At 49.2% G+C, this 10,082-nt stretch overlaps 1 protein-coding gene across 3 annotated transcripts in view; it reads left to right on the top strand.

Moving 5' to 3' along the window:
* The window catches only part of SYT17 (synaptotagmin 17), a 71,117-nt gene that overhangs the window by 34,475 nt on the left and 26,560 nt on the right, over nucleotides 1–10,082 (top strand). Inside the window, exon 7 of one of the 3 annotated variants that reach the window (XM_025207032.1) lies at nucleotides 7,043–7,491. The exons of the other annotated variants lie outside the window; for them this stretch is intronic. Within the exon in view, the coding sequence (XP_025062817.1) occupies nucleotides 7,043–7,083 (41 nt within the window). The 3' untranslated portion in view covers nucleotides 7,084–7,491. Of the gene's footprint in view, nucleotides 1–7,042; nucleotides 7,492–10,082 lie in introns of those variants that run through there. 3 annotated transcript variants of the gene reach the window in all.

Genomic DNA, 10,082 nt, shown 5'->3' with positions numbered 1-10,082 from the left:
GTGGGGCTGGGTCTTTGGCCAGGTGGTGCAGGGGAGAGCGGCAGGGCCAGGCCCAGGTAGATAGTGGCAGGTCCGGGGTGGGGGCCAGGCCAGGGGGTCTGGTAGGCTGGAGGCACCAGCGGACCTCCTCCTGGGGCCAGGTGGGCTGGGGGCCTGCTGTGGGGCAGGCAGAACCCAGGGGCCCTGCGGGGTCATGGGCAGGGGCCAGGCAGCAGGGCACATGTACATGGCTGCTAGGGCCAGGAGGGTCTCCATGGCCTGGGAGTTGGTGTCCCCCTGCTGCTGGAGCTGCTCCAGGCATTCTCACTCCAGGGCCTCCATGCAGGCCCATTGGTCACTCTATGCCCAGTCCCATACCTCCACCTGCCAGGCCAGCTCCTGTGCTGCTCGTGCACATCCCATGCCTCACGCTCCTCTGCCCCTGCCACCAGCTGCTGGAACAGCAGGGTCTGGTCCTTTGTGCACTCCTGGCTCATCCAGACTGCTCCAGCGGTGGGTAACATTGACCCTGAGGCAGCATCCCCTTTGGGGCTGGTGGGCTCTCCCACACTCCAGATGTTGACCCTGCAGAGGCAAGAGACTGAAGCCTTTTGTGAGAGTTTGCAGCATTTCGGAGATAAGATGTTGTGCATCAGGGGCCGCGTGCTGCCCGGCCTCAGATCAGGGGTTGGCCATGCACCGGTGCTTGGGGACCATGGTAAGTTGGGTGGGCAGGCTTGGGCCCTGGCAGCTTGGGCCCTGGCAGCTGCCGACTGAGCCCCCTAACCCCCCTTGCTGCCCTGGGACTGGTGGCCTGCTGGGTGCTGGCTGCAGGCAGCCTACCTCCCACCCCTTTCCCAGAGTGGGCCAGGCCAGGCTGCTGGCAGCACCTGCTGCTGTAGTTCTAGACCCTGCTCCCTCTTCACCCCCGCAGGCCAACCGCTATGCTGTGCTGCTGCCCAGCTCAGGGCACGTGGGGCTCCCAGACAATTGGGGGAAGGGTCTGGCTGCAACCTTGCTCTCCCCACAGGGGGCCTCTCCAGGGAGGTGCCCTGGGGCCTGCCCTCCCTTCCCTGCCATTGCTGCTGTGTCCCAAGCGTGCCCCATGGATGCACGATGAGCTGTTTGTGCAGACTGAGAGGTGTCCGAGCCACTACTCCCTACTGCTGCTAATCCTTCTGGTGCCCCGGGAACACCTGCACTCCTGGTTCAGGACCCTGAGCGAGGATGACATGAGGGGCAAGCCTGAGCTGTCCCGCAATCTTTGCTGCCAACTGGAGGGCTACCTTTTGCAGGACTACACATCCCTGCCCCCTACTGCCGAGGAGGACATCACTGCCAGCATCACCGCCTTCCTTGGTGTGAGAGGCCTGTGCCCACCCAGCTGTGGGGACACAGGCTGCTCAGTAAAGTTCTGAACTGTGTCCTGCCTATCTGTGTGCTGGGCAGGGTGGGGTGGGACCCGGGTCCAGGGGACTGTGGGTGAGTCAGGCTGGGAGTGGGGGCAGGGGCAGGGACTGGGAGGGCTCTCCCCAGTGCAGGACTTTACCATGTGTCTGGGGCTGGTGAGGCTGATGGCTTAGTGTGGGCCTCCCCATCAGCAATGGTGTCAGGCTGTGCCCACTGTCCATGCCCCATGGTGTGTGGTAGGCTGGAGCCTGGCCAGGGACTCCCTCCCCCCCCACCCCCCCGGGGGGGGAACTGGTGACTGGCAGTGGTGCAGCTGGCTGCTCCTTGTGCCAGAGTCTGCGGCTGCACTGAGGGTGAGGCAGCCGCTGGGCAAGGGTCCACGAGCTGCCAGTGGATGCAGCAGCTGGGGAGGCTGGGGCAGGGTGCTCAAGGCCTGGGGTCCCTCCTCTGGTCACATGTCACTGGAGTCATTGGGGCAGGGCAGGAGCGTGGACAGGCTGCCCCTGCTAGTGGTACCCGCAGGGGTGCAGCTGGTCTCCTGGGGCACCAAAACATGGGTCAGCTCCTGCATAAAGAGCATGGACTTTTGGGCATGACTGGACTAACAATTGAAGTCAGTCATGACCTGCAAGACCTTGAACTTTACGTAGCACTGCCGCACCACCTGAGAGTGCCCTCGCTCCTGCATCCTGCCTGACAGGGTCTCGTAAATGTGGGCATTCGAGCTCCTGCCCCACATGAACTGTCGCTGCACATCAGCACAGCCCCAGAGCGCCGTGAGGTTGTGCACCTCCTCCCAGGTCTAGTTGGAGTTCCTGGTAGTTGGCATGGGTGTGCGCATGTGGGCGGGGCTTGGGCTCAACAGCAAGGGGGATGATGACATGGTTGTCCCCCGCCAGCTCTCTGGGCCTCTACGTGGCTGTCCCTGCGTGGCCTACTCTGGACGGTTGCCATCAATGCCCAGTGCTGGCCAAGGGCCAAGACCTGCATAGCAGAGGCACTTCACTACAGGACCTGCAAGCACAGTGGGGGTGAGCAGCAGCAGGGACAGCCAGGCAGAGACAGCCGGGCAGCAGCCCTGGGGGGATCTCAGGACTGGGCAAGGAGTGTAGCAAGCTGCAACCCTTTTCAACACTCACCTGTGGCCAAGCAGCAGCTCTGGAAGAGGACAGGACACTCAGAGACAGCCTGGGGCCTGTCCAGGTGGGCACATGGGGCCTGCTGGGCTCCTGGGGAGTGAACTGGCTCCAGGCTCCTGTGCAGTGTGCCCCAGGGCATAAAATAGCTGCAGGTTTTTATAGCCTTCAGCTAGGGGCTGCCAGAGAGCAGCCCAGCCCTGGGGGGGAGGCAGCCAGTGAGGAGCCCTGGAGCTGGGCTCAGGCACAAAATGGCTGCTGGCTTTTATAGTCTTCAGCTAGGGGCTGCCAGAGAGCAGCCCAGCCCTGGGGGAGGAGGCAGCCAGTGAGGAGCCCTGGAACTGGGCTCAGGCCAGCCTTCTAGTAGCTGGTCAGACCCGGTGCTAAAGTTAGGGCCATGTTGATTCTATACTTGCATTAATCCACTTTAACTAATCCCACCTAAATTTGATACGTGCATTTGCAGGTATCAAATTTAGGCATGATTAGCCTAAATTTGCCATTTTTAATGTGCCTTGAGGGTGCGTATGTGTAGATGCGTACACTTAATGTGCATTAAATTAGGTTAATGCACATGAATGCGTTTCATGTAGATGCACCCCTTGAGAGTCTATGCCCTGAAAAGTTCACATTCTCCACAGATGAGACAGAGGGTGGAGGGGAAACAGGTGAAGAGGGGTAAAGTGCCTTGCCTGAGGTTACACAATTCAGTAAACAGAACTGGGATAAAAGGACAGGTCTTCTGATTGCCATCTCAGTGCTCTCGGCACACTAGACTGTGCAGTCTTCTTCGGGCACTATTCCTATGATGTCTCATAATTAATCCTGTATGGCCACATAGGAACAGGTGGAGAACGGACATCCAGAAGCAATATCTTGGAAATAGTTTCATGTTATTTGAACACGTGTGCTTCTAACAGAATAAATAAGAGATGTGCCTGCCTCAGCCTTGAGTGCATTTTCATGTTGGATGGGAATGATTCCTTGCTTAGGGGTTTTCTGGCTCACTCAGGTTTTGTGAGACTTGACCAGTTAGTGTGTGTTTTGGACTCCTCAGAGGAAAGATGATAAAGAGGTGCAAATTCCTGGCAGAGCTGAATACCCTGTCTAAAGCATCAACCACATCCTTTGGTTGTTTTGCCTCTAAGCCCAAGAGGGGTGAAGACCTCCTACTTTAGGGTTTGCTTTTTTGTATTCTTGGCATCCGTTAAGTCAGTTAATTAAATTTTCTGATGAGTCAAGCTCCAATTAAAAAAGCAAGTGATCATGCTAGGAACGTTGGTTGGTGTACCATGAATGTAAAAGCAGCCATGCCAGCCAGAAGCTAGATCATCTTCAGTAATTTATGAGAGACCTTTTTCATGGCTGGTTTTTGGATCAGATTTATAGCTGTCTAAAGTTGGCAGGACTTCACGGAAGCCGGCAGAGCAACACAGCTTATATCGACTGAGTATTTTGGTCTTGTCTGTGTAGTTGGTAACAAAATCAGGAGGGTCTGTTTCAACTTAGACAAAATAAAAATTTTACATGGGCTTGAGCATTATTCTTAGTGGAGTGGAGACTGTGCATGTACGCACATGCACGCGCACACGCACACACACTTGTAATGAGAGCAAGGTTTCTCTTCATGCAAGCTTTTTCCCTTCATGCAAGGTTTTTATTTCTGCTCTGTTCCCCACCCCCTGTACAATACGCTGGACCTTGTTGTGCTTGGACTACAAATGTGGATTGTAGCCATCAAGGCAAAGCACATATCTGGAATTGCCTATTACACAGATGTGCCCCAAGTTTTAATTCTGTCATAGCCAACTCAGCTTGCCATCCTTGCAAGATAGTATAGATAAATTGAACTCAGGTCACAGTGCTGGGCGTGTTTTGGATCCTGTAAGCTGAACTCCTGTTTGCTTGCTGTGGATGCTACAGAGCTCACAGTGCCATGTGTTCTATATTGGTTGTCCCTCTGCTATCTTCCCCCCCCTACATTTCCAAAAGTACTTGGGTGCCTAATTCACATTGGTGCTGGTACCTAAATATCCTTAAAATGTAGCCCTTTGGTGCTAGATTATCTGCAGTAATAAGGCATTCAGGGTTTTGGCACCCAGAGTCAGGGGGAACCTCTGAAAATAGATGACTGTAGCTTGTCAGTTTTGGATTAAAAGAGGCTGTGTCTGCATATAAACAGTGACTCCTGATAGCAGATTGTAATATCCTTGCAGCTGAAAGATAGGTGGTGAGGTAACAGCTAGCGGGTAAAAAAATGTTTATTTTAATTTGCTATCTCAAGCATTGCCAGTGTGCATCTGTATACAAAGTGCAGTGGAAATGTATGGTGGCTTTGTTACGCTGGCCTTCTGTGCCCTCAATAAACATCCCCCACTGCTGTCAGCTGGCTAATTGCACGCTGATCATGGATTGGCTCTGTGCAGACAAACACTGCTGCTGTTAGGTACAGCGTGTTCTCCTAACCACTCTGCATCTACCTGTGAACACAAGTGTTAATTGTCCTATGTTTCTCACTAAGTAAAAGATGGAATTTGGCCAGGACGCCAAGGTTATCAGCAGTTAATTTCAAATGGTGCCACGGATCATTGCCTGCCAAGCAAATAGGGTAAGCAGAAAGAGACCTTTAAGCTCTGGAGAATAACATCTCCAATTGCAGGGCACGCACTCCTGGAGATCAGTGTTTGGGATGTAAAGTAACCGCCATCTTCCTGGGCCTTGCTGGGCTATGCTTTTTAATCTTTTTGATCATTTTGGGGAAGGCTTTCTTGTACGTTGGAAAGGAAGATCATTCTAAAAATCTGAGAAAAGCAGTATTTTGTGTCTGTAAGCTAGTTAATGATTATAATGTAGTTAATGACAATCAATGGTAATGTTTGCATTGCAGTATTGCCCAGATGGCCAAAAAAGTCTCCAACCCTCCAAGGTAGTGGTTCTCAACCTTTTTGTACCAGGACCCATTTGTAAACATCAATGGCCAGTCTCGACTCAGTGCCCCTCACTACCAACCTGCTCCCCACTGCCCCCAGGCCCCAGCCCCCCCATGTGGGGAGCATGGGGGCCCCCAAGCAGCCCCTTGCAGGCTGGAACTCTGCCAGTCTGCAAGGGAAAAGCCACAGTTTCCCACATTGTTTCCTTTAAAGGAGAATCCATTTTAAAGTTTGTCAATCAATTTTTAAAGTTTATTTGTGAGCCTTTCATATGTTCTTGTGACCCACTTCTGGGTTGTGGCCCACATGCTGAGAAACACTACTCCAAGGTGAATCATAAATGTCTCTTGTTCACCTTCCTTACATATAGCACTTCCCTCTAAAGCTTGCAATAAGGGGATATGCAGCCCTTGATGCCTTACGTGCATCTCATGTCCACTGTTCTCCGCCTGCATCCTTCTTGTGCCTATTTTATTGTAAATTCTTTAGAGCGGTACTGTCTTCTCTTTTATGGTGGTGTAACTCCCAGCACAATGGGGGCTTGATCCTCACTGGGGCATTTGAATACCACTGTAATGTGAAGTATAGATAAGAATAATGATAGCACTGAGCTGGACATCATATAAACACATGAAGAAACAGCAATGTGGTCCCTGCCGCAGAGACTTTACATTCTCACCTGAAACAAAGCATAGCAAGTGACTGCAACTAGCAGATGGGGAGGGAGAAGCTGGCATCCTCTTGCTGCGCCCTACAGCTGAGAACTACTGAAAAAGAGCGGCCTGCAAAGAGGACAACAGTGGGCACATGGTGTTTTTGAAGCCTGCTAGTTTTGGCCTGTCATCATCGGCAAGCCAGTGGGACAGAGGATGAAATTCTTGAAACAAACAGTAAATAAACCTCCCATGAGTCAGAGACAATCCTGGATCATCACAGCTACCATGTTACTGTAGTCTGAGACATGTTCATTCTTAATTGTCCATAAGATTTAGTTTGGCTCCCTCCATCTGCCATTGTACCATCATAGTCAAGGGGTGACATTTTCAAGGGTTTAAGTCTCATTTCAGTAGTTATTAGTGACAGGTTTTTAGAAGTACTTAGGTAGTTTTTTAGAAGTACTTCTGAAATCTGGCCTTTGTGCCACTAGGTCACATCAGTACTTTTGAAAACTTTACCCTAGGGCTTTAATTAACTTCTATTTAATAAGCCCTGCTTTGGCTAAAACAACAATCAGATTTCTGCTTCCCTGTCTTTCTGGGAAATTTAAAGGGTATTTAATTAAATCTGAGTTTCTGCAGAATATTCCTGGTTCCATGCTTTTGCTATTGATAGTTTGGTGTATTGTATTTTGGTTTTGAACTTTACATAGAACTGTAAAAATACATCCTGTTTTTGTTTAAGGGTATTTATTTATTTTCTATTATACCTTATGAAGGAAAGAGCTGGATCTTCCATTAAAGTTGGTATTCTTCTCAGGAACAGATGTTTGTTTTAGGTATCATTACATGACACAGAATAAGTAGTCACTAAAGGCTAGTCAAGCTTAACTCTTAAGCTCATGTAACCTGTCACTATCCTTCATCTTAGAGATGCCTTACTCTGCATATGTGTTGTACTCTACACGCTAGCCAGAAGAACTGTGGAAAGAGGTGAAAACCCCTTCTATGCTGGGCACATCCATTTTAGGGCATTTTTAAATGCTGTTTGAGTGAAAAGATGAAGAGGATCCTGCTGATCCAGGTAACAGATGTTGGATCAAAGTCCCTGCTCATGTGAGCAGGAGGAAGTCACTGACCTCAGCAGAGTTGTGCCTGCAGAGGCAAGAGTGAACACACCCCTTCTCAAAAAAGAAAGACTGCAGATAGACAGAGCCCCAAACTGGACCCCTCTATCTAAACTGTCCTCCAGCACCTTGGAGAATGAATCTGAACCTTGCTGGCTTTTCATTTTGAGAAACAAAACTACTGTATCACAAAGTTTTTGTAAACCAAAACTCATCTTCCTGCACTTCCCTACCTCTTTGAAATAAAGCTTGATAAACAGGATCCACGAATCTCAGCTCTTGCTTCAGGTTGCCTGAGCCCCGTCACTTTTTTCACTTTTGGGGAACTAACATCTCCTAAAAGGGTTTTTCAAAACTTAAAACCACCTTCTGTTTTGTACCCCTTGGTCAGGGAGAACAGGATGAGTACTCTTGTGTTCAGTCTTATGCCTTATTAGAGCAATGATTTTGGTCTCTGTTGGAATTGCAAGAAAATAAGTGACATGCAGTGGGCTCTCAAGTGTCTTGGCTTCCCTATGGCAGTTTTGTGTTAAGAAGCAAAGTATTTGAATATTGCAGTTAGATCAACATATTCGAAATGACATGTCAGACTCTCTCCAGCACCATACCTGGATTTTGTATGGAAACTTGACCTTCCCAAGCCTAAAAATGTCAGCAGTTCCTTTGCCTGCCAGTTTTCAGGGGCTGAAAACTATTTGGGATGAGTATGTGACCCAAAAGTGTATATTTTATTCCTTTGACTTAGCTTTCCCTCAAGAAATTACTTGCAGCAAAGCCTCTTGCTCATATCTACCAACAAAATGCCTCCTGTAAGGCAGAAAACTTCCAGGTTGGAAACAAAGTTTAAAAAGGGGAGGTGGTTCTCTTTTTTAGTAGTTTAACTTATTGTGGGGTACCCTGATGCTATGTTGATGGGGTCCTCTTGGATAGATGAAAAGCTATTTTGCTGCTAGGAAATTGTATTTTGTTATCTACTAGGGGCTGGCACGCCCAACTGTCTTATTTCCCTGTATCTGTACTTTCCATATGTCTGGTTCACAAAGGTTGCATCTTATATCTCTTAAATCCATGTAGTTCTGTTGTAGGCAAAGAAAACACCTTGGATGTTAGTGGAGTTGCCTGGATTTTACAGCCGCAGATCAGAACGTGGTCTCTTGTGCCTGAATCTCTGAAATACACCTAACTCCCCGTTCATGCATTTATGCATTGTACACCATATGGTCCTTGATCAGGAAGTCCAACAAGAACACACCGTGCTCTCAGTTTCTCCTGTATTTCTAGCTGGTCATTCTCTCAGTCCCTGAGGCTCTGGAGTAGGTAGGCACTGCTAACAATTTTGGGAGCCCTGCTGTTCTTGAGGCTCAGTGACAGTCTTTAACTCTAATAGGAATTCATAGAAAACAGAAGCTGCATGTTGAGTACTTTGTAGAAAAACAGCATTGAAGACTAATAACAATAAATTAGCATAAGCACATCATGAAGATGCAGGTAATAAAACTGAACTGTTCCTGCTGAGTGTAGAGGGGGAGGTTTTCTAGCCGAAACCCATTTTGCATGGGGAAGCAGGGGAAAAGGTAGAAGCTCTTGATGCTGAGATGAGTATGGCACAAATGCCACGGTAATTCAACTCAGACTTTGGGCAGAATGGAATGATCCTGTAGTTTAAAGGACAGAAATAGTTCAGTAAATTAAAACTGGATACCTCAGAAGCCTGGTGATGTCTGCAACTTCACAGGAGGCAGAGGCAGCAGCACTATTTGTTGGTGGCACTTTCCCCATGGAGGCTAGGATGTTGCCTGATTTAATATACTGGATATTACCAGAGCAGCAATCTTTTGAGCTCTGCTCCCGGGAAAGGAATGGAGGAAGGGTCTGAAGAAAATCCCAAAGAACCAATTAAGGGTATTGCTGGAAATGGTCCAACTGGCCTAGACTCAATGACCCATGAGTCCCCTTTTTGTCCTATGCTTCTAGTACCTGGTTCTCATGGGGAACTTCTATCACCCTGACATCTGCTGGGAGGCAATAGAGCAGTGTGCAGGCAATCCAGGAAGTTTTTGGAGAGTGTTGAGGACAACTTCCTGGTGCAGGTGCTGGAGCCACCAACTAGGGGCCATGCTGTCCTTGGCCTGCTGCTCACAAACAGCAATGAATTGGTCGGGAATGTAGTAGCGGGTGGCAAATTGGGCAGCAGTGACCATGAAATGATTGAGTTCAGGATCCTGAGGAAAGGAAGGATGGAGAGCAGCATAAGGACCATGGACTTCAAAAAAGCAGACTTGGATTCACTCAGGGACCTCATGGGCAGGATTCCCTGGGAAGCCAGTCTGATGAGGAGAAGAGTCCAGGAGAGCTGGCTGTACTTCAGAGAAGTCTTACTGAGAGTGCAGGAGCAAACCATCCAGATGCGCAGGAAGACTAGCAAGTATGGCAAGACCAGCTTGGCTTAGCAGGGAACTCTTCAATGAGCTAAAACACAAAAAGGAAGCTTATAAAAAGTGGGAACTTGAACAAATAACTAGGGAGGAGTATAAGAGTTTGCTTGGGATGCAGGGATGAACTCAGGAAGTCCAAAGTGCAGTTGGAGTTGCAGCTAGCAAGGGATATGAAGGGGGAACAAGAAAGGTTTCTACAAGTATGTTGGTAGCAAGAGGAGGATCATAGTTTCATAGTAGGTAGGGTCAGAAGAGACCTGAGCAGATCATCAAGTCTAACCCCCTGCCATGGCAGGAAAGAATACTGGGGTCAAATGACCCCGGCTAGGTGATTATCTAGCCTCCATTTAAAGACCCCCAGGGTAGGAGCGAGCACCACTTCTCTTGGAAGTTAGTTCCAGATCCTAGC

This window comes from Alligator sinensis, unplaced genomic scaffold (assembly GCF_000455745.1).
Source record: "Alligator sinensis unplaced genomic scaffold, ASM45574v1 scaffold330_1, whole genome shotgun sequence".
Lineage (NCBI taxonomy): Eukaryota > Metazoa > Chordata > Crocodylia > Alligatoridae > Alligator > Alligator sinensis.
Note: the sequence above shows the minus strand (reverse complement) of the source record. Positions and strands in the feature narration are given on the sequence as shown.